Genomic DNA, 24,806 nt, shown 5'->3' on the forward strand with positions numbered 1-24,806 from the left:
GATGTGTAGTTCCCTCAAATTTAAGAAAAAGAAAATTAAGAAATTACAAAACAACATTGTATACCAAAGAAACTCTGTCTCAAAAAACCAAAAGGAAAAGGAAAAAAGAAAAATCATTATAATGTAAAAACAATCATTTTTAAAGGAGACAAGGGAAGCCCCTTTTGGCAAACCCAGAATGCAACTTCCTACAATCTGACCTCCCCAAGAAATCCTCAATCAGACACATATTCATTTCCTAGAACACTACAGAACAACAGTGAAATGTGCATTGAGATCCAACATCCTATTCTCCTACGGGCTGAGTGTCTCTAACTGGAGTCAGGGTTTACTCAAACTGAAATAGAAATCAATACCTCTAGAAACTCTGCTTTCTCAACAACCAAACTGGCAATGAATATACCAATATACCAACACAACAGCCTTTATTAACACTAGCAAAGCCAAATACTTCTTGTGACAAACTGATGCACTATGAAAAAAATGCTTTGTGGTAGTCAGAAGTTTTCTCCAGTCCCGCCCAGCCCTGAGATCCCACAGATGCTTACAAAATAAACTCTCACAGGCTTAATATTATTTACAAACTGTATGGTCTATGGCAGGCCTCTTGCTAGCTAGCTCTTATATTTTAAACTAACCCATTTCTATTAATCTATGCTTTGCCACATGTTCCATGGCTTACCGATATGTTGGCATATTGTTCCTAGGGCAGCAGGCTGGTGTCTCTCTGCCTCTGCCTTTCTTCTTCCTGTCCTTCTCTTGAATTTCCTGCCTGCTATAACCTGACTTGCCATAGGCGACAGTAGCTTCTTTATTAATCAATTAGAGCAACACATATTCACAGCATACAGAAAGATATCCCCCAGCATTTCCCCTTTTCTATCTAATCAAAATGGAAGGTTTTAGCTTTAACATAGTAAAATTACATATAATAAAACAGTTATCAAGCAAGAATTACAGTTACAATATCTAGTCTATTTGTATTTGGCAAAGTTAATGAAAATATTGTCATCTATACTATGCTTGTGAATCTAAAGTTTCATATCTAATTTATCTTTTATCATAACCAAGGACAATTATAACTATCTAATCTTCAACTACATCAAAGACCCCAGACGGATATAATATTACCTAAGTAAACAGGAAAAGCATTGTAAGCAAATTCCAAAAATCTAGAATGACAGAGGCAGCTGTCTGTCTGGATAGTCACCCAAAGTTCCTCTGCAACACTGCGGCATCCATCATCAGCCTATAGGCCTGGAGTCTCTCAGTTGCTTCTCCCTTGTCCTGTAGAATATCTGGCAGTCTCCTCTGTGAAGCAGGAACCTGAAGGACCATCTTATCTTGTTTTGGCAGAATTTAGTGGTCATTTTTCCATGGGTCCTGCATGTCCAGTCAATACAACATTTTGCCAAGCAGTCCAGGCAAGAGTAGTTTCTTGCCCAAATAGCCAGTTCTGCCAAGGAGAAGATAAACTCTATATGGAGTGTCTTCAATGCCCATCTTCCTCTTTGAAGTAAATTGGTGCTGCCAGGAGAAGATGTGTCTAATTGTCCAGGAAAGTCTAACTTTTTAAAACATTTAAATGCCATATTCTATAGGTCTTTGAAGTGTTTGAAGATTACCTATCTATCTGAAATGTATCTCTGCATATCTAGAAAACCTAATTAACATGACTGTAAGGTTGATTATCATAAATGATTCATTATTAATCTGTATTTCTTAATTATACATTATAATTTCAATGAGCTGTACACATATAATACCTGAAACAAGAGTAGAAATATACATACAGTATAACAAAATTAACATTAAATTGGTATCAATAAACTAAAATCCATAGCAATGTAAAACATTTTGAACAAGTTGTTGCTCTTTAAAAGTAGATTCAATAATCTGTCCTTTTATCCTATCATATCTATATCACTTTGTCTCTCTGAAATAAATTTAAATGTAAAGATGATCTGGAGACAATTATATGTTTAGAACTCTGAATGAAACAGTGATAGTCCCAAACTCAGTCATTCCTGGAACAGGACTTCTCTCAGGCAGAGATCCTGGGTCCTGCTCCCCACTTTCCCCTCATTTCTGCATTGTCTCCTTCCAGCACCTAATTCAGAGTCCAGTGGGTGAGGAGAGGACACCGAGCACCAAGTCAGGCTGCAGTGGAAACAGCACTAATGAACTCAGTCCTTGGTCCACTATTTTCTTCCCTGATGTCTGCCTGGTCCATTCTCACCATGGCAGCCTCTCCTGACATGAAACACCCATCCTTATCTTAGATCAACCACATAATAATGCATCATATTTCCAGAGCTATGAGAAAGCATAACCAACTCTAATAGTGACATTAGAGTGCCTTCTATTTATCTATTAGGGAAATTAAAGCCTGCATGTTCCCATGAGTTTACCCTTGGGGATGGGAGGGAAAGTGACATTTCAAATTACAATAAAATAGATAAATCATGATCATGAAATACTTGTAAATTCAGGATGCCCCTCCCACCTGTGCTCACTCACTTTTTTTTTAAAAATCTTTTCAATCCTATTCCTTTCTTAATGATTTTAATAACCAAGGCCAGAGTCTATTTCCGACACCACCGATGATTATGTTGACTAAAGGAAACACAACATTCTAAAATGTTCATGTTTGAGAGAATGCACTGCAGTGTGTGGAGAGACTGAGGCAGTGTGAATATTAGAATTATGATGCTGTTAACAGTGAGTTTGAGTATAAACAGCTGAGGGTCACCCTCTCCACCACTGCTGGATGAACTGACATAGAAAATAGCCCTGGAGCTGTAAAGGGTGTTTGCACTTTCCAATCTGGTCGCTGTCTTTCTAGTCTCAGGACGAAGCCCCTCAGAGGGCCACTGGGATTCAATCTGTATGGTAAAGACTGTCTTCAATAATGTAGACATTGTCTTCAGCTCTGGACTTCACATTCGCTGTGTTTTGAAAAGCTCCCATCTTAGAGACACGGAATGCTACCAAGCTGCAGAGGGAGAGATGTTGAAGAAAGAACAAGAGGTCACTATTCAGGTCTCAGTAGAACTTTCATTTATGATGTATGCTCAGGACTCCAGGAGCCCCATTCACAAAAATGTAACAGTAAACAGCACCACACAGGGTCCTCCAATGAAGTCATAGAAAAGTTTGTTTAACAGGCATCAGAGAAACTAAAAACTATTTTTTTTTTAAAAAAAAGCAGCTCATATTGAAGTCCTTCAAGATACTAATGTAATAAAACACAAAAGTGGAAGACCTAAAGAGAGAGATATCTAGACATCAAACTGAGGTGCCTAATCAGGAAGTACACTTGGAAACTGGGCTAGGAACCTGATAACTCATGTGTTTACTTGCACTGTGACACTTTAGAAAGGGCTAGGGAGCCTGTGACCTGAGTGAGATCCCTGGAGCCCTTGGAAAGGCAGAAGGAAAGAGCCAGCTCCACAGTGTTGTCCTCTGACCTCCACAGGTGCCGTGGAACCTGCACACACACACACACACACACACACACACACACACACACACACACACCATGCACACAATAACACAACGTTTTATTTATTGAAAAGAAAGGGTCTTGAAACCTGCACAGCATCTTCATCCTCTGACGTTAAACATGGAGTAGAAAAACATTCAAACAACACAGCAGTGTCTTTGCACTGGAGCCAGTGGTCTGTGCCACAGTTTCAAAGATTACTGTATGACACACATTCACAGATGTCACATTAACACAAACATCAGGTACTGGACTGAAAGGAATTTGGGGAGAGCACTGCAGGTGTTCATAGCTGGCCCATCCCAATAGCTGTGGGAGGGGTGTCACTTGCAGAGCTCATCCTGTGCCCCTGTTCATCAGGGCAGGCACAGTGGACTGACATTTGAGCTTCTAGAACTCATGGAGGGGCAAACCAGGGAAGAAAACAGAAGATCTCTGGGATGATGTTTTGATATAGTGGAATTTTACCATTTGTACACAGCAGCCATTTCTACTACTGAAATGCAGAATCAAAATGAGCATCTCCAGTAGGCCACATAAGGAACATGCCTGTGCTGAGAATTACACAGAACAAGAGAGATCCACCTCCACTCTGCCTGGGACAGTCACACATGTAGGGAAACAGTGTAGGGTCAGGACACTCCTGAGTCAGTGTGATATAACTGACAGAGAAAGTCATAAAAGAATGCCCAGATTGTGTCATGTAGTGGTTAGTTTGGTTTTGTGGCTTTCTTTATTGCATTTATTTATTTATTTACTTACTATTTATACTTTATTTATTCATTCATTCGTTCATTTGTTCATTCATTCAATCATTTGGTTTTTGTCAGGGTCTCACTGTGTTTCCCTGGCTATCCTGTAAAATCCTACATAAACCAGACTGGCTTGGACTTACAGAGACCCACCCGCCTCTACCTGCTGAGTTGGAAATAAAGGCCTTATTCACTTATTTTTAGACACACTGTTGCTAGAAGGCTGGGCTGGATATTAACTTACAGTACTCCTGCATTTACTTACTGAGTGTTGAGATAACAGGTGTGTGCCACCTCCCCCAACTTCTCCCCCTCTTCTTTATGTGTTGTGTTTTCTCCAATATTTTCTTTTATATTAAGTGATTAAAAAGTAACTTTGGGGTCTGGAGAGATGACTCAGCAGTTAAGCATGGTCCTTGCACAAACAGGAGAACCAGAGTTCAGATGCAGGCCCCCAGGTAACAGGTAGAACATCGCCTGCATCCCTGTAAGCCAGCACTGAGGGAGACAGAGGCAGGAGGATCACTGGGGCTTCTTGGCCTTTGCAAAGTAAACCGTGTGAACTGCAGGTCCAAGGGAGACTCTGCCTCAAAGGACAACGTGAGGATAGAGAAGGATACTCCCTGTCTTCCTCTGGCCTCCAGGCAGGTGTACTTGAACACACTCATGCCTGTCCTCTCACGTACTGTCCCTGTCACTGTTTCTGCCCCCACCTCTGCATATCCCTATCCCTATTTTTCTCCCTCACATGCAAAGATAAAAAGTTTAAATTTAACATTTTTTTAAATGCCTTACCAATACAGGAACAAAAATTATGGACCAAAATGATGCTGTGTTCTTCCAACTCTAAGGAATAGTTCTTTTCCATGCCCAGAAACAGCCTGTTTGCTTTACATTATTTTACTTACCAGTTAGATCTCCAAACATGGGCTCCTGGGGTCGAGGCCAGTGTAGTGTGACCTCATATTTATGAACCTATTTTTGATCTATAGGATGACACTAATAGCAGTCCCTACCTTATAGATTTATTACTGTGAAGGGAAGGTGTGACAGACACTTAATAAGAACTACCTGTGTCAGGCACTTTAATGCCCTGACACTGGTCAAGACCCAGTCTATGGCTTCGTTCTTGTGCTTAACACAGACACAGGTAAGTCTATGGAGGCAGCCTGAAGGACATGGAATTAGACTTAGTTAAAGACACAGTCCTGTGGACAGGCAATCTTCAGTCGATTGAAGAATATTAGATGGCTGTAGAGGAGGGCAGATAACACTGGAGAGAGTAAAGGAGCTTCCAAGTGCAGTAAACAGGACAAGTGCAGGAAAGAGCCTGTGAGGCGGACACCAGTGCAGTGAGTTCAGGGGACACGTGTGGAGTGTGGGGACACTGGCCACACCACATCCCGTTACACTCCCGGGGTCTCAGAAATGATCTTCCTCTAAATCCTCTGCTCCCTTGGGGCTTCCTGGAGTAGCCCACCTTCTAAACCTGTCATCCCCATCATATTTGCCTAAAAGGACCTAAAAGGACCTGTCTACTAGCTTACACACCTTGTGATACACTTCATCAGTTTTTAATAGAATAGGAAGTCAATGAAAGAAAACACTGAGGAAACAAGAGTGGATCAAGTCAACTCCTTCAATACCAGCTCCAGAGGGCAAAACTAACACCTCAGTGTCTACCTATAAGAGATGAAGATCAAGGGCCTTCTGTTCCTGTCCTACCATAAATGCGGGAAATACGGAATGAAGAATATATCTCTGAGAAATGAGGGCAACAAGAAAGGGACTCATTAAACTTTATTTGGGATCCAACATACAGCATGGATGCCGAGCAAATTGTGGAACACACTGTAATCCTAGAACGAAAGAGTCTGAGGCGGGAGAACTGTGAGTTCCAGTCTGGTCTAGGCTACATAGCAAGTTTGAGGCCAGTCTAGACCACATAATAAGACTTGCCTCAAATCAACCAACCAATCAATGAATCAAATAGTAAAGAATGATTTAGTAGTAAAAGAGAACATAGAGAGACATTCTCAAGACTGTTATTACAAAAAGAATCAACATAATCCATGTCAACTTACCTTAAAGACCCCGACTTCTTTTTCATAAGAATGTACCCTAAATTGGAATGGGTAGAGGTGGGATAAATTGAAAGGATAATTGAACATGTCATCAGAAACACTCATGATATTTTCCCCTAATCAAGGATATTGCTTCTGTTTTTTGATTGAACCATCCCCTGGTAACTATGGGTAATTCCTTTCTGTACCCCACAGGAAGGATATTCTTTTCATTCATTGTCTGGGATATTCATCCATATGACCTAATTTGATAGAATGAGATTGGTAAATTATTGTTCACTGAAACAAACAAAGAGTCTGGATTTTTTTCTAATGAGCTGCTAGAGAACAAACCTGTAAGGGAAGAATAAACAACTTTGAACTAAGGAAGGGGCAACATTTGTGGATTTTTACTCAATTTCTATGTAATTCTCCTTTCAGACATGATATGATATGTAGCCTAGGCTAGCCACAGACTTGTAGAATGCTGGTATTATAAACACATGACACTAGATCCACCTTAAATAATGATTTAGGATGAACAGCTTTAAATAATTAAGGGAAATATCTGAAATCTGACAGGCATATTCTTATTCCCCACTTCTTGTGAAACAGGTCAGTAATGGTCTCATGCATGGTGTTTTGTAAAGTCCATGGCTGAAGTTCTTACACAGGGAATGGACTACACAGAAAGAAACACTGTGTGCAGATGAACAACTCATGGAAAGGGCCATGTAGGCCTGGGTGCCGCCTTCAAATAGTCTGTTCAGCATTAGGGGGATTCCCACCAATGTCTCAATTGCCTCTTCTACTATGTTCCAGAACATTTAACAGTATCATATTGAGAAAGAAGTAAGATCCCAAGGGCAGGAAAAGAGAGAACACATCAAAGGTCACCTAAAATATTTCAAGCCTATCCATAAACTCATGTCATGGTATTTAATTTATTTTACAGAAAATATAATGTTTCCCTTTTGATGGCAACAGCTGAAAGACACAGAACAGAGTTGGGAACAGGAGTGCAGCCAAGCACTGCGGCCTATCCCCGAGAGCCCAGCACTTGGATGCTGGAGGCAGGAGGATCTGGAGTTGAAGGTCATTCTCAGCTACTTTGTAAGGTCGGTACCAGTATGGACAACATGAGTTTTACAGAGTAGGAATCTTTGGAGACATAGCAGCAATGGTTCAAGATCACTGAACAGAGCACTCACCAGGTACCAGAAATCACCTGAAGAGTTTTGTGGGTCCTAACACATCCCTTGGGGAGTAGATGTTTACCAAGTGTGTCTTATATCTGGGGCTATAGAAACCATGTGAACTCAAAGCCCCTGTGACATGTGCACTTGCTAAGGCTCTCCTTCCCTGGGGACAGTTGTGAAATTACTTACTGGTGACAGCCACGGTGCACACAAACAGCAGCAGCAGCAGGGCAGCCATGGAGATGCCCACATAGAAGCCATAAGTCGTGTTCTTCTGCCGCTCCTGTGAAAGGATCGATTCCTAGGGAAACAATAAATAAACACAACAGTAGCAATAAATAAACAGCAGTAAACACAGGGGCAGCAAGTGAGAGGAACAGAAAACACATGCTTGACCTTAACCTAGACTCTAGTTCCTAGAACATTATCTCTCCTGGCCTGTGGCTAGTCTGGAATATGAGGAAGACCCAAGGAACTGAGGTGGTAACGGGCAGTGGAACTCCAAGACAGTGTGAATTCAGTGTCTTTGATGATGTTGGAAACATATTCTATGTTGAGGTGATTACATGGGTGGATACCTCAGTCAAAATTCTAACCTCATGCTTAATGCAGGTTCATACATCATGTATGTGATTATGTCTGCTTTAATAGTCAGTAGGGTATTCCCTAAATTCCAGAAATCATCTTATGATATTAAAAGAGAAAAAAAGAGTAGCCCATCTCTAAGTTCACTTGCTCTCAGTGTGCTCGGCTCCTGGTCTGGTCTTCCATCACAGACACCACTTGTCATGTAAATGCAACTCAAGATTCCATGTCTTTATAAACATCTAATACCAAATAGTCAGCTTGGAAACATATACACACAAATAACATACAGACTGCACAGGTTATATGAACAATTTTAGGATATATGTATTAAATATGAATTTATGTAATATATAATACATATCATACACAGTTGATATGTATATATTAACAATTATATACCACAAATTAATATGTTGCATATTATAATTATAATTTATATATTACATGTATTAATATATTAATATATTTATATATATTAACAAAGGAACAGAGAACATGAATTAGAAAGAAAACAAGGAGGGAGTATGTAGAAGGGTTTGAAAGGGGTTGAGGAAAAAAAATAATACAATTATATCTAGTAACTTTCTAAAAATAGTAGGAAGACTCTGTTCCTAGATGCAGCCTGATTAACACTATGTGATCAGACAGAAATGCAGAATCTCCCCTAGTGCCCTGGTGCAGGTGACCAGGGATCACCACATGCTGGAATAAGCAGGAGACAGGCTGGGCAGCAGGTGAGGCCCCTCTAATGGCTTAGCACTCATCTACCAACCCTAAACAGAGCCCATGGGATAGGTTTAACTGCAGGGAAAGGGAGGACCAGAGACCAGGTCTTTGCACCTGTATGAGCCTCATCTCTGGCTGGAGTCACAATCCTGGCTCCTCTGCCCAGTCAGGGAAACCATGGACAAGTTAGTTAAGCTCTGCCCTCAAACAATGTGTTCAGTAGGTTCTCAGGAAAGTCTAGGAAAAAAAAATCATGCAAAAGTGAGAATGTTTAGGACATTAATACCTTATGTGGAGTTATGTGTGGGAAAAAAAATATCACCAGTGGCCACTACATCGAATTGTCAGTGGGTAGAAAAATAGTATTATGGAACCCTAAATGAACATCTTGAATTCAAACATCCTTTGTAAGTAACAAACGCTTAATTTCTTTGTTTTTATATATTTACTAATTTATTTATCTACAGTTTTTGAGACAAAGTTTCACTATGTAGCCCAAGTTGCCTAATGGTCCAGGCTGGTCTCAAACTTCTGATATTTGTATTAACTTCCTGAGTCCTAAGAATAAGGAATATACCACTATATCTGACTAATTTTCTTTTCTCTTTCATTTTTAATGTAAATATCTGTGAACTAATCTTACAGACAAAAATCTTTAAATACAGATTGTTTCCCACAAGATATACAAGTGAACATGGCTAATAAATTGGGGAGGAATATACTTACAGTGTAATTATCACAAAAGTCGTCTGAGGATGTCACAGTGTAATTCCAATCTACTCAACAAGAGGAAAAAATAAATTAAAATTAGGAATTTATATATTTTTCTACATCTGTATATAATACCCACTAGGCCAATGATTCTTATGCCATGTGAGGGTTAATACTGAATATGGCAGGAGACACCCTGGACAGCATGTTTTGAACATCATATATTTGAAGTCCATTTGAAATGTCTATTTTATAACAAGGAATCTATTGTTTTCATTGTTTCTCTGTGTCTATGTATGAAACACAGAATCCTATGTCAGACATACATAAGGTTTGTAACATTCTGACAAGGAGCCCCTTCACTTCATTTTACAGACGAAGCAGCAGACATCAGATGACTCCATATTTCTAATTTTAGCAAATGACAGACATCTCTGCTGGCAATGTACACACAGTGCCACACAGAGTGGGAACACTACAGGTCTATGGGAGTCCCCAACTACTGCTAAAACTGGCCTGCCCAGCAGAATAATGTTAGATGACTCACAGCCCTCCTCGTTTTCACATTACTGTGCTTACATTTTACTCACTATGAGAGCTCTTCCAAGGAGCCAAAGACAATGACTAGGTTTAGGCAACATCTACATCCTAGGCTCTATTTGTGACTTAGGCCCTTAAGTAAGACTTTCCAGAAATAATGATGCGGAACCTGGCACTTAGAGCCCTTCTCTCCCATTCCTGAATGTAAAAAATATTGTTCAGAAATCTACATCACAATATTGTTTGTGGAAGAAAATTATTCAAATATGTTTGCTGTAAACTACATCTTGGAGCATTGTTTCAAAACTTACAGCCGCAGGGGATGGGGTACTTCTTAACCATCTCCAGAGACCCGGCTTGAGAGCCACCACATCACATTTATACTCAATGTAAAGAAACCTAAGTGCTCTGCATAGAGAAGTCCATACACATGCCTCAGTGAGCCCTATTCCTTTCCTAAGCCTCTCTCTTTGTAATGACCAGGTGCTTAGGACCTAAATTAAATATCTTCAACACTCCATGCCATTGACTGTCCCTGATACTCTTTTCTTCTGAGAAGTCACACAACTTAGTTTGGCCTGAATGAAGGTGTTTGTGGGGAAAGGACAAATTGAGGATGCTGTGGGGAGGTGGAATGGAGCTGTGTCTCTGTCCCTGCCACCACTTACAATGTCAGATCTGTATTGTTGCAGAGGGTGCCTATTCTTCACCAGCTTCATCAAGATCTGGACCTTCCAAGGGGATAAGGGAGGAGAACTTAGTTACCTGCAAGAGTGTAGGATGGGGTTTCTGTCACCTCAGCTGTTGTCTGATGTCGATAAAATGTAGTGGGTTCTGGAATGAGAACAATGCAAGAATTGTCTCAGCTTTGGAGTGTGTCCCCACCAAGGAAATAGAAACAAAACTTACCTTCACCCTCCCCAGTGCCTCCCCCAGCCTCCTAAGCAGGAATGGCTCCTTTGCATACATCTGCCTCGGCTGAATCCTCTGAGAAATGTATCCAAAGATGGGCACTGTCTGAGCAAGTGATCTGTGTCCTAATGTTCTGGACAGCTTTATCAGGATTCAGAACTGTCTCACACTTTCCATTCTAGACTCCTGAACTCCTCTGACACATAGGTGACATTAACACAGGAGAATAGGACACTAAGTTAAGATTCCGGTTTATCAAGAATAGGGTCATTTCACCTTCTAGGAGAGGGACCTGGAAGTTTCTCACTACCCTCTTCACTGCAGGTCTTATTCAAGCCCCAGATAATCCACACTTCTTTCCATGGAGATGAGCGCACTGAACAACACGGAATAGACGGACCATTTCATCACTGAGTTCTCAAGGTAGCAGCATCATTCTGGGGATGACTCTTACTCTGCAGCCTGCCTTGTGCTATGGAATCCCTCTCTCTTTCCTCTTTGTCTCTGTTTCTCTCTCTCTCTCCCCCTCTCCCTCTCTCATATTTGGTTGATTGATTGGTTGGTTGAGTGACAGACAGACTGAGACAAGGTCTCCTGTCCTCCACTCATTCCTGTACTAAGAGTGACTTCCTGTGTTTTCTGACTCATCTTCCATTGCTCACCAAAGGCTTCCACATGGAACACTCTAGTGCAGCCTGTGTTTCCCTTTTCTTCTGGAGTCCCTACATTGTTCTCACCCACAGCTCACTTCACCTACAGAGATGAGCACTTGCCTCTCTGGGATCCTCTAAATACTTCCCTTTTCAGAACAAGGAAGGATCTTGGAGTAAGTTGGTTGTGGCCAGACTGGAATACCTAAACCTGGGCTTCTCATAGCTCCTCAGGGTCTCTCTGGATCCCCTACCTCACTACAACCTGATCCTTACACTTGATCAACACCCTCCTGTTCTGCACTACTGTCCTCTTTTGTCCTGACACTCAAACATGTGAGAGGATGTGACTGTCCTTCTGAACTAATGATATGATAGGACAACACAAATGTCAGATGGTCACACATTACCCAATTCAGTTCTTGATAAAAGGCATCAAGAGCTTAAATTCCTTCCCTAGCCTGGGTCACTTTCTCCCTTTTCTTACAACCTCACATCTGATATTCCATGAATAGTATCTGGGACAACCAGGATGAGCACATGAGGTACATGTGAGGATATGTGTTCTTTTTACAGTAGCCAGAATATTTGCCTTCTGCCTGGACAGGACAGTCAACTCTTAACTGCAATTCTTTAGGAAACTAACAATGGAAATATAAGATTATATTAAACACCTTCCAAGAGGTCATCTGGGCTCATGATTCAATGCTTCTCTTCTAAATCTCAGTTTCTAGTGAAGTGAAAAACCTATCTATGTTCTTCAAACTCAGCCCATGAACCCATCCCCTGACACAGACAAAAACTGAGTATTGAAAAGTTCTGTCAGTCCTGAGAGATCTCACAGTTCTCTAGTGTGTGCAGCAGCCTGGAACAGAGGGTTGTTCTCACAAATCCTGTGCTCTAACATCCCAGTTATAACCTAGAGCTCTCTGCATACTTGGTGTGTAGCCCAGTCCTTCAGGGTCCTCCTGCTTGAAAGTGCTGGGTGACCAGTCAGAGGACAGGGAAAAAATATCACCCATCATATTACCCTAAGAACAACGACAACAGAAAGCTGTGTGGCTTCTGCTTGTCAGCATCCAGCCCTCCCTCAGGGGATGGACAGTTTCTAGGAAGCTCGAGAGCCCCTCTCACAGCTATCTTTTCACTCCTAGGTGTACAAGGTTTGAACCCAGACTTGCCTTCAGGATGACATGCTTCTCTCCATCTATAAGTCAAGTTCCTATGTATTAATATTAATTTTACTTGTAGGCAATTAGAAGTATGAACATGCCCTCATTCAAAAGCATTTCCTAAAGCACATTCGATGTGCGTTTTTTTCATGCCTACAAAGGACTTACATTGACTTTTCATCTACATGAATAAATTGAGAGATCCTTAAAGTAAACTTTACAAGTCATTCATTGACTCTTTAAAAGGGTGGTGTTAGGATGCCTTTCCAGTGAGGATGTAGAAACAATACAAACCCTCCAAACACCCATGCTCATGGCAGAGGTCTGACCCTGGACTCAGAAGAACCAGCTTCCAACCCAAGTGAACAGGGACAGAGTCTGAGCCACTTTCTGTCCTCATAACTTCCACCATGAACTTTCTGAGTCCGTCAGTTCCTGTCACTATAAAATAGGGACAGGTCACAGCTATATAGGAATCAAGTGTCTGAGAATTAAACTCTGCATCATAAAGCACGTATCATGCTGCCTGGTGCTCAGGAAATGCTAAATGTTAGCCTTCCTGAACTATGGCCTCAGCTGGATGGCCCAATTTCAGAATGGATGTAAGTGGTCAAGAGTCTTCCCACCCTGACCCTAGTTCTCAGTCATTTTTTAGTTTTTCATCAGATAGTCAGGTCCAGCTGGACCAGATTCTGACCATCCTCATCATCTATCCTAGATCAATGATCCACCTAAGTCTGGCTAGTAGTGAATCCCCTGGAAATCTGATATAGAGAGGTGACTATCCTCCATGTTCAAGCTCTTGCACAGCAGAGGGTGAATGTAACTTATGACTGGGAAATTACAGACTTTGTGAAGCTGTTGTTAGCCCAGCTAAGCACTCTTTACCTATATTATACTTCTGACATGATTCAGTGTCTATGTCATACCAACTCTTATAAGAAGGACTCTAGGTCCTGAACCACATTGGGTTGTACCCGGTGTGTGAGTCTGTGTGTATGTTGGTGTTGTAGAAGTAGAGGTGGAGATTCTGGGTAATGTTGGTACATGGGTGGGTCTTGCTGAAATAGTCGTAGGACTTCCTGTAGTTGTGGGTCTTGCTGTAGATGTGGGTCTTGTTGTAGTTGTGGGTCTTGCTGTAGTTGTGGGTCTTGCTGTAGTTGTGGGTCTTGCTGTAGTTGTGGGTCTTCTTGTAGTTGTGGGTTTCCGTGTAGTTGTAGGTCTTGTTGGAGGACTTGTGGGAATTTCTGGATTTGAAAATAAAGATGAAACAAGGATCAGTCAACAAGAAGAGACAATAACTTTTGCTATGGCACCAGTGAGAAGCTAAACCCTGAGAGGCTCCTCTCCTGAACTTCTGTTCTTTGTCACTGACTAGCTGCACTGACAACATGGAGCTGAGCACAGAGTCCTTGTTCCTAAGGACACACTGTATAAATGACAGGTATCAGATGTGGTGATATTGTATTCTCCAATATATCATGCACCCTAATAAATTTATTTGGGGTCAGAGAACAGAACAGCCATAATATTAAACATAGGGGTTAGGCAGTGGTAACACACACCTTTAATCCTAGCATTCCAGAGGCAGAGATCCGTCTGGATCTCTGTGAGTTCAAAGGCACACTGGAAACAGCTAGGCATGGTAACAAGAGCTTTTAATCCCAGGAAGTGATAGCAGGAAGCAGAAAGGTATTTAAGGCATGGGGACCAGGAACTAGAGTTGGTTAAGCTTTCAGGCTTTGAGAAGCAGTTCAGCTGACATTCATTTTGGATGAGGACACAGAAGCTTCTAGTCTGAGGAAGCAGGATCAGCTGAGGAATTGGTGAGGTCAGGAAGCTGTGGCTTGTTCTGCTTCTCTGATCTTCCAGCATTCACCCCAATAACTGGCCTTGGGTTTGTTTTTATTAATAAGACTCTTTAAAGTTCATGCTACAGTCAGATCCTCCGATCTCTAAGCATCTCTGTGAGACTGAGAGGGTGTGGAAGCTGGGACTGCTCTCAGTGGTGACTGACTTCACCACAGCTTCCATGCCCAGCATGGTCATTTCAGTCAGTCCTGAGAGGACACAACATACAACTCTACATCTTAGCATACAGACCCCTCACAAGCTGCAACATAAATGGGATTTGTACATTGGGGTAGAGAGTGGACATTGTCTATAGTTCCTTCCAACTGAAGAGAGACAAGGTCAATATCCCTTATCCAAAAATGTTTGGTTTCAGAATTTAAATCTTTCTTAACGATTTGGAATATTTGCATATAGAAAATATCTTATGGGTCAGGCTCAGGTATAAACATGGATTGATGTAGCACTCATTTGCCTGCACTTTACATATACAGCTTTAAAGAAAGTTTATAAACTTTTGATAATTCTGCACATGATAATTTCATGGAGTTGAATTTTTCAAGTGTATTATCAACTCTGTGCTCAAAAGGCCCAGATTTTTAATCACAGAAGACTAGGTATTTTTGGATTAGTCAGGTTCAACCTGCAATTCACAAATTAACAACATCCAAAGTGCTGTAAGCATCCAAGCAGCTGCTGATGGTCTCAGTGTAAGGATTATGTCCTTATTATGTCACCAGCCTGCAACAGCGTCCCAGCCTAAAAAGTGGAGGTGCCCTTCCACAGGTCTCTCTCTCTCCCCGTTTTCCCTCTGTCCTCTGCACGCCGCCCCCACCCCCATAAAGCTCTAAAAGGTAACCATGGGTCGTGATTCTTCCGCCACCACAACATCCAGCGCTGTCTTCTGTTGGCATGGCTGCCATAGGCCAGCCATGAGCGCTGCTTAACCAACATCTGGTGCCCTTCAGACTCGGAGAGACCATCAAGGACCTGCTGTAACCGCTGCAGCTTGCCGCCTCCTCCCGCCTCTTCAGCAAGACCGCGAGATCACGAGACCACGAGCACGTGTCCCTCGCCTCTGCTGGACCCCCACACCACTACCGCTGCCACTACCGCCGTCTGTTTATAACCTGGTCTGGTTAGTTTGCTGATCCAGTCTAATGTGCAGCCAGAGGCCTGAGCATAGTACACACCTTCCCTGGAGAGCATAAATCTCTGAGGTGGAGAAAAGCAAGCATGCGAACAATCTAGTCAGAAGGTCACCGTGAGAACAAACCCAGGAAAGAATCACCAGCTCAGGAGCTTTGCTTTTCTTGCTCTGGGGCATTTTTTCTCCCAGGTAGATGGGAAAATCCAAAGGAGCTGATGAGGGTCCCAGGACAGCTGAAGAGGAAGCTCCGTGTGTTTAAATCATGAGATGTGGACTTGGTTGTTGAAGGATTAAACAGAGTTGCTGGCTCACTTACACACTCGTTGAGTGCTCAAACAGTGACTTTGTAAGCACTGACCTGCTAATGAATTTCTAAGCTTTATAAAACCTTCAATTAATGAACTGAAATTAGTAATTTTATGCTATGATGACATACATAGGCCCCTCCTGGTGCTGAAAATCTAACCCAAGGCTTTTAGGCTGGAATGTGTGCTAGACAAGTGCATTTCCCAAGATGTGACCACAGGGCTCACTTGGTTATTGTGTGTTTTCATTCTAGGGACATAACCAAAGGCCTCAGGCATGCTAGACAAATTTCTAGACATCCCCTAAGGCCTTTTTTTTATTATTATTTTGCAATACAATTCAGTTCTACATATCAGCCACAGATTCCCTTGTTCTCCACCCCCCCTCAACTTTCCCCCAGCCCACCCCCCATTCCCACCTCCTCCAGGGCAAAGCCTCCCCCACGGACTGAGATCAACCTGGTAGACTCAGTCCAGGCAGGTCCAGTCCCCTCCTCCCAGGCCGAGCCAAGTGATCCTGCATAGGGCCCAGGTTTCAAACAGCCAACTCATGCAATCAGCACAGATGTCAAATGTCAGAAAATGGAAAGATTTTCCATGCTCATGAGTAGGCAGGACTAACATAGTAAAAATGGCAATCTTACCAAAAGCAATCTACAGATTCAATGCAATCCCCATCAAAATACCAACACAATTCTTCACAGACCTGGAAAGAATAATACTCAACTTCATATGGAAAAACAAAAAACCCAGGATAGCCAAAAGAATCCTGTACAATAACACAACCTCTGGAGGCATCACGATCCCTGACTTCAAGCTCTACTATAGAGCTACAGTAATAAAAACAGCTTGGTACTGGCATAAAAACTGACATGTGGACCAATGGAATCGAATTGAAGACCCTGACATTAATCCGCACACCTATGAACATATAATTTTTGACAAAGAAGCCAAAAGTGCACAATGGAAAAAAGAAAGCATCTTCAACAAATGGTGCTGGCATAACTGGATATCAACATGTAGAAGGCTGCAAATAGATTCATATCTATCACCGTGCACAAAACTTAAGTCCAAGTGGATCAAGGACCTCAACATAAATCCAGCTACTCTGAACCTGCTAGAAGAGAAAGTAGGAAGTAGTCTTGAATGCATTGGCATAGGAGATCACTTCCTAAATATAACACCAGTAGCACAGACACTGAGAGAAACAATCAATCAATGGGACCTCTTGAAACTGAGAAGCTTTTGTAGAGCAAAGGATACGGTCAACAAGGCAAAGTGACAGCCTACAGAATGGGAAAAGGTCTTCACCAACCCCACATCTGACAGAGGACTGATATCCAGAATATATAAGGAACTCAAGAAATTAGACATCAAAATGCCCTAAGGCCTTTTTTAAAGAGAGATCTCTCTCTTGCTATCTCTCTCCTCCACTTCCCCAAGCCCTCTCTCTGTGTAAAGTTTATTCTCATATGAGTGGGTACCTTTGGAGGTGAATATCATTCAACTTCAGCCAGGTAAATAATACAATTTCACAACTGTGATAGTCACTAGGAATCTTATCGTCTCTTCCCCAAAGCTGTCCCTATACATCTTTCTTTGCACACACTATGACCAACCAGCTTCTTCTGGCTTCCCTAAATTGCCTCCCAGGCATAGATTTGCAAGGCAACTCCTTGCCCCATCAGAATGGACCTCATTCTAACGAGGTGTGGTCGCACATGACCATAATCTCAACACTGGGGAGGCTAAGGCATGGGCAAGAAGTTTCAGGTCAGCCTGATTTACAAAGCAAGGCCCAGTCTCAAAATCAATAAATCAGTCAATAAACAGAGATCCAAAAAAAATGTTTCAATGGGTAGAGGTCCTTGACTTGCAAGCCTGGTCAGCTGACTTACACCCCGAGAACTCACACAAGGGTATAACAATAATACCAACCATATGAGTTTGTCTTCTGGCAAATTCATCATGGTATGCAAACCCACCACATACACATCATTCACACACAGCCACACAATAATAAATTCAGTTTTAAAAATCAAATTAAACATAAAAATAAATGAATGGTTGAATGAATAACAAAGTCTATAAGTTGGGAGCCTAAAGAATAATGTTCTTAATCGAAAGATATAGAGACAGATTGTTTCTATTACAGCTATTATTGATTTCTATTTGCCTGTGTAAACCCTTAAGTAAAAAGAGATTAGGAACAGCATCAGAAGCCAGGAAGTCCTCATGAACCTATTCTTCTAGTCAATGCAAAAAAATCAGGATATCTACCTCAAGAAGGAAAATGTAAAACCTAGTGTTGGTAGAACACTTCTTTAATCCCAGCACTCTGGAGGCGGAGACCAGTGGATCTCTGTGAGTTCAATGACAGCCTGGTCTAAGAGCAAGTTCCAAGATAGCCAGAGCTGCATAGAGAAACCCTATTTTGAAAAAACAAAAAGAAAAGTAAGAAAGGAAGGGAGAGGGAGAGATGGAGGGACAGAGACAGAGACTGGTGGGGAGGGGGAATAGAGAGAAAGGAGAGAGAGAGAAAGAGAGAGAGAGAGAGAGAGAGAGAGAGAGAGAGAGAGAGAGAGAGAGAGAGAGAGAGAGAGAGAAAGAAAGAAAGAAAAGAAAGAAAATGTAATGAGTCCAGATTTGGGGATTTCATGAACTTGTTACTGTCAGAACACGGGCTTGCACTTTAGACCAAATCCCCAGATCCCACAGTCTGAATAGGTCAAGCCTCACCTCCCTGCTGCTCCCTGACACAGTTAAGAAGCTGTCTGCTATATGCCCTAACAACAGCCCTGATTTGGACCTAACCACCATCTGGCTGTTCGATACTCTCTGTTACTTAACCTATGGTGAACTAAAATACATGATAGGAAACTTACTGACAAAAAAAAAAAAAAGAAAGAAATAAAAGGAAGACATGACTACTCCTACCCATGGTGCAGATTTATTGTAGATATGAGGGAGAAAACAGACAGCGGCATCCAGAAGGGTCCTGAGTGAACATGACCAGCAAACTGAACTCCTCATGTGAGGAGAGAGGAAAGTCAGGAGCCAAGAGAGGGGGCCAAAGGTCAAGAACCCAAAGGGGCCTGTCTAGCCAAAATGACTGGGTTACATAGGGAAGAGCAGCTGGGGGAGGGGCAGCCCAGCCCAGTCCCTAGGCTGGAGAATTTATGGAGGGGGCAGGGTGTGCCAGGTACTGGCCTTGCTGAGAGAATGGCAGCCAGTGTCTGCTTTGATATGTTAACAAGCACCTTAGTTAGTCTTCATCCTGAGACCTAGCAGCTAACACCTCCACCACTAACAGATGTAACAAGTCAGACTTTCTCCTTGCTCTGGGGACCAGCCTGAGATCCTCAGTGGGAATGTTGAGAGGATTATTCTGCAGGCTGCTCTCTGAAGAGGATCCTCTGTAGACCTGCCATTCCAGTCATGGCAGCGCTCTCTCTCTCTCTCTCTCTCTCTCTCTCTCTCTCTCTCTCTCTCTCTCTCTCTCTCTCTAGTTCTCCCTCTCTCTCTCTTACACACACACAATCCTGCTCTTAATGAAACTCCTCTCCAGGTTGTAAAGAGAAGCCCCTCCTTCCCTGGAAGCCTCTTCACACCCCATCAAGGGATGAACCTCATAGATGGTATTGTTTCTGTCTAATGCTCTCCCTCCCAGCTGGAGGTCTGACCTCGGCCTTGGGGCCTCCTCATTCTAACAAAGCTCATTGGAGGGAATTGTGTGTCAATGTCATTTATGGACTAGCCGCTGCTGCTCATCTGTTAGTACACTGCTGAGTGACAGTGAACAGGTGTTGGATGGAACCCTCTTCCATCAGGACAGTTCCAATGTTCAGGCAACAAATTGTATAACAAGATGTGAGACCTATTTCAAAGGCCCAAGGCAGGGCAGACAGGGAGCAGAACTCTCCACCTGTGATGTGGCCTGTGCTCAGCAAGGTCAGCTGACCACTGTTGAAATCAGCTCACAGAGCAGCAGACCCCTGCCCTCTCTGCTTTTCAGGTTGGAGCTGGAGTGGCTTTACAGTGTTGAGGATGGGGATTCAACATTCTAAGAGAGACCCACAGAAAAGAGACAATTCTTAAAGTCACATACTTCCAGCTTAAATAAAGCTCTCCACTGTGTTTCAGGATGAAGAGTGGAGGCAGTTTCATGACCAACAAGACTGTCCCAAGTACACTTAGGACCTGGATCCTGACTTAGCTCACAGCCTTGAATTAAGAATGATCTTAGGGCTTCATCTAAGCAAATAAAGTCATCCTGTGCCTCAAAAAAGAATATTTAAGGCTGCATTCTCAACACTGGAGTTGGAGGCAGGAGGATCAGGAGAGCTTGCTCATCAGAGGACAGCCTGAGGTACAGGAAATTATGTCTTTAAACAACTCAGAAGCAGGTGTTCAAACATATTTCTGTTTCCTTTTTGTAGGAAAACAACAAATTGCTAGCAAACTCAGGTTATTTGCAAGAAATAAACAAAGGAAAGAAAGAAAGCTTACCTGGTTTAACTTCCAACGAAAAGGTCACTGTCTGATCATTGAACCATCCAGGGATCTCCACTCGACAGCAATACAGACCACTGTCACTCTGAACAGCATTCTCTATTGTCAGGGACACGTTTCCTCCCGAAATATGCCCCTTTAGCTGGTATCTACTGCTACTCCGATAGGTGACACGGTATCCATTGGTCCAGATAAGTGTGTTTCCACAATTAAAAGATGGACATGCCCCTCGGCCCCAACAAGTGGTAGTGATTCCTCGGGATGTTGAGTAAGTACATGGCAGTGTGACAGGGTGACCCACCACCCCCTTCACTGATACAGAAGAATCCACAGCACCTGTAAAAATAAGGGGCAGAGAGTGAATGGAGAATTAGTATCCAACATTTTCCTAAAGTTTTGTTGTTGTTTTTCAGAAAAATATGGAGAGCAGGGACATAAGTGGAACCCCAGCTACAGACCTTCTTTTTTTTTTTATTGTTTTGTTTGTTGTTTTATTGTTTTCATTTTGAGGTTTTTGTAGGGAAGGCTTGAAAAGGAACAGACAACTTAATGTTTGTTGTTATCATTTGGTTTTCTGAGCCAGGATATCACTTTGTACCCTTGGCTGACCTGGAACTTGCTGCATAAACCAGGCTGAATTCAAACTCCCAGAGTTCAGCTGCCTCTACCTCCCAAAACCTAAGATTAAATGTCCAGTTTTACAGCTTGAATTTGAAGACTGTAAACAATTTTCTCTTAGCATATTCTTTCTCAATGTGATTATTTAATGGATACATTTGTGAACAAGAGAATTTATTTTGTGGTAGGATATTCACACAGATATTTTTCATTTCTTTTTTCTTCTTCAGTGTGTGTATTTCTTTTGGACAAAGGGTCTTGCTATATGCCTCATACTGGCTTAAGGTGACAATCCTCCCATTTCTGCCTCCTGAGTGCTGGGTAATTAGCAAGTGCCACTGAGACCAACTCAAATATTTCATTATTAAACATTTAAAACTTTATTTCAGAAGCTGGGCCCATAACTAACGCTTGTAAACCCAGAACTCACTTGTAAACCCAGAACTCACTTGTATACTCAGAACTTGGGAGGTAGAGGGAGGAAGATGAGGAATTCAAGGCCAGCTTCATCTAACTAGTGAGTTGAAGGCAGGCCTAGGATTTGGAGACCCTGTCTGAAACCATCCTTCCTCCTCCTCCTCCACAGTGTGCTATGACAACAAAATCACTAACTCTTCCCACCTCTCCTAATCAAAGAGCAGAGCCAGGGCTTTGGAAAAGCATTGTTGGCTTCAAGGCAGAATCTTAGTAACTTCAAAGTCAGTCTTCAGAAACGGTTTTAGAAAACCACCAGGAGGGGCTGAGCTTTATTCTGAACTTTATGATTAGCACTTTACGAACAAAAAGCAAAACCAAAAACCAACCAAACAAAAACACTAAGCAGAAGTCTTTTCTTATAAGTTGGTGACATTCCAGAACTTGAGCAAGACCCACTAGCAAAGTAAGACCACATAGTCAGAAAATATGTAACCAATAACTTAATGATGCAATTTAAAAACTGAAATGATTAAATATAATTCTTTTGGGGATGATGGAATAAAATTTCTAATACCAACAGCTTCCAACAGCCTTTAAAGGAACTCTCAGGGCTGAGAATGGAGCTCCATGATACAGTGCTTGGCTAGCCCATGCTAGCCCCTGTGTTGGATCCCAGCACAGGAAACAAACAAACAAACAAAAGCACAAAACAATGAACTGCGAGATTCCCTAACCACCTATATGCAGCCTAGGCTGTGAGGTTGGGACATGATCTAGAAAGCACATTTGTAATTGTATAAAATGAGTATTATATTTCTTTCTGGGATACTCATTTCTTGATTTTGTCAAATACCTTTTTTAGGATCACAAATAAAACACATGCTATTTTAATTAAGTCACAGAAATATATTTCTCACCAGTGATCTCAGCTTTTAGGAGAATCTCAGACCTAGAGGCAGGAGGATCAAAAGTTTGAGGTGATCCTCAACTAGCTATGAAGTTGGGGGCTAGCCTGGACTAACTTAGACTATGTCTCAAAGACAGTTAGGTTATTCCTTCTTTTCTCTTTACATGGAACACTTTGAATTAGAATGTTTTTAAGATAAATAATTGAAGATGGTTTAAACAAGTAAAGATGCACAAAGAAATGGAATTAAAGCTAACTTTGACTAGCCATCCTGCATGGAAAGCTCTGTTTCTGATTTTTTGTTAACAGTTGACTAACATATACATGCACATGCACTCATCCTTACATGTCCATCACATGAATACATGTGTTCTCACTCTTGCCTGACATGTTCTTGGGAATCATGTTTATTTAGCCATGAGTTTCGAAATTCATACAAGTTAAGAAAGTTCTTTGGAGCACAATTTATCCTGGTTCTCTGCTCACAACATAAGCCATAATCAAAAAGGCCCAAGGATTGTCATCTCTTCTGCCAGCTCTAGCCTCCTCAGCATCCCGCAGCTCACCTACTCACTTACCTGGGAGAAGTAGTATGAGGCCTGAAATGAAGACTTGAGGATGCATCATGGTGTTGACCTGAAGGAAAATCACAAGACACTATGGTTAGCTGTGACACTCAAAATACCATATCTGAGCAGGTCTTCATTCTAACTATGAATCACACAGGCATCTCTGATAGGAACCTCTTCCTCACAAATACCCTCTCCTTTCCCAGTCCTTTCTCACATTCAGCCAGCAATCTCACTTCTGGTCATGAGATAGATAAGGCAGCAAACAGAGAAAACTGAAGGCAGAGACAAGAGTGTGTTCTCTGGTAGAACTCTAAGCAGAGACCAGCCTTCTAATGCAAAGAATCACTTGCCTCCCAGTGGACACAGAATTGTTTCTGGCCAGTAGTTACAGTGGTTAATCCCTGAATCTCAACCACCTTAATCACTAGCAAGATATCCTGAGCCAGAATACTTCCACACATGGTGTCTGAGACCACATCTTCCTGGAAGATGTCTAGAGATACCTAGAAAAGCACTTGGTACAGATCAAAACCTGTCATTCACAGAGCCTTCATGCCTAGATTACCTCCTACACAAAATAGCAAGGAAGTTTGCTCTTTGGAGAATCTGCTGTGACGGGGACAATAGGCTGTTGACTCACAGGCAGCAAATCCCCATGGAACCTCTAAGGCAGCTACTTTTAAGCCCATTCATGGTGGGTGTAACTTGTCTTCAGATTCCAACATCTGGATTTCAACGTTTGTTTCTTAATTGGTAAACCATAAAATCATGTGTAAGCCTTCCTAGTACTTCATTAACTCCACTTCTGGTCAGAAGATTCCATGAATTCCTCTCAGAGAGGAAAGTGTGTCCTGTTACCAGTCTTGGTAAGATAGCAATGGCTTTCATGAAGCCTCCATGAGCTCAGCATCTTCAGGCCTGGGCCCTGCACTATTCACACTAACAGCCCCTGTACTGAGAAGAGACTCTAAAACTAATGCTGCCAACTGGTGGCCAAACAATGATTTTCATGAATGTTTTAAACATCTTATTTCTTTATTAGAAGACAACTTCAGAACATATAAAACCAACATGAGCCGGGTGGTGGTGCACACGCCTTTAATCCCAGCACTCAGGAGGCAAAGGGCAGCAGATCTCTGTGAGTTCAAGGCCAGCCTGGGCTATAAATCGAGTTCCAGGAAAGGCACAAAGCTACACAGAGAAACCCTGTCTCAACAAAACAAGACAAAACAAACATGAGACACAACTGTCCTACTTTTTAACATGGTACCAACCATTCTGTCCCTTTAGAATTCTATTGAGAAAGGATCCTGAACTTGGGCATTCACTGTCTCACACAGTTGGCTTCCTACTTTACACATGCTCACTGTCACTGAGCCATCTCACAGGGTGTCCTATGGCCTACTCACTCATAACATGAAGAGAACAGACAGTGATGGTTAATAGCTTTCCAGATTCACAAAGGAAACCTTCTCCACATCCTGGAATTCAACTGAGTAACTAGGTGAGGTCTACCATGGAGTAAGCACATTCCTGGTGGCCTCAAATCCTTTAATTTTCGGTCTCTACATGTTTGAAAACACTTTAGTTTATCTAACTACTAAAGTTTGAGCTGTAGTTCCCTGTAGAATCCACACTGTGAAGATCCTGCAGGGA

The 24,806-nt window shown here is 42.1% G+C and overlaps 1 protein-coding gene across 1 annotated transcript; it reads right to left on the reverse strand.

Annotated features, from left to right (window-relative positions):
• Nucleotides 1-2,880: 2,880 nt before the first annotated feature.
• LOC128122615 (hepatitis A virus cellular receptor 1 homolog) lies at nucleotides 2,881-23,205 on the reverse strand. The gene is made up of 9 exons (XM_052758250.1): nucleotides 23,157-23,205; nucleotides 20,634-20,972; nucleotides 14,007-14,065; nucleotides 13,796-13,895; nucleotides 10,850-10,918; nucleotides 9,560-9,609; nucleotides 7,709-7,820; nucleotides 6,342-6,378; nucleotides 2,881-2,995 (listed from the first exon to the last, which is right to left on the reverse strand). Exons 1-9 carry the CDS (start codon nucleotides 23,203-23,205, stop codon nucleotides 2,881-2,883), a joined length of 930 nt encoding a protein of 309 aa, XP_052614210.1.
• Between the last annotated feature and the right edge of the window lie 1,601 nt (nucleotides 23,206-24,806).

Source organism: Peromyscus californicus, unplaced genomic scaffold (genome assembly GCF_007827085.1).
Source record: "Peromyscus californicus insignis strain IS unplaced genomic scaffold, ASM782708v3 Scaffold_3__1_contigs__length_106647218, whole genome shotgun sequence".
Classification (NCBI taxonomy): Eukaryota; Metazoa; Chordata; class Mammalia; order Rodentia; family Cricetidae; genus Peromyscus; species Peromyscus californicus.

Excerpts from the sequence above, each read along its gene's own strand:
- LOC128122615 (XM_052758250.1), bottom strand. The coding sequence starts at position 23,205 with ATGATGCATCCTCAAGTCTTCATTTCAGGCCTCATACTACTTCTCCCA. Across the intron at positions 14,066-20,633 it reads TTCGTTGGAAGTTAAACCAG|AAATTCCCACAAGTCCTCCA; the intron begins GTAAGCTTTCTT and ends TTTCAAATCCAG. Across the intron at positions 6,379-7,708 it reads GTGCACCGTGGCTGTCACCA|GGTACATTCTTATGAAAAAG; the intron begins GTAAGTAATTTC and ends ATTCCAATTTAG.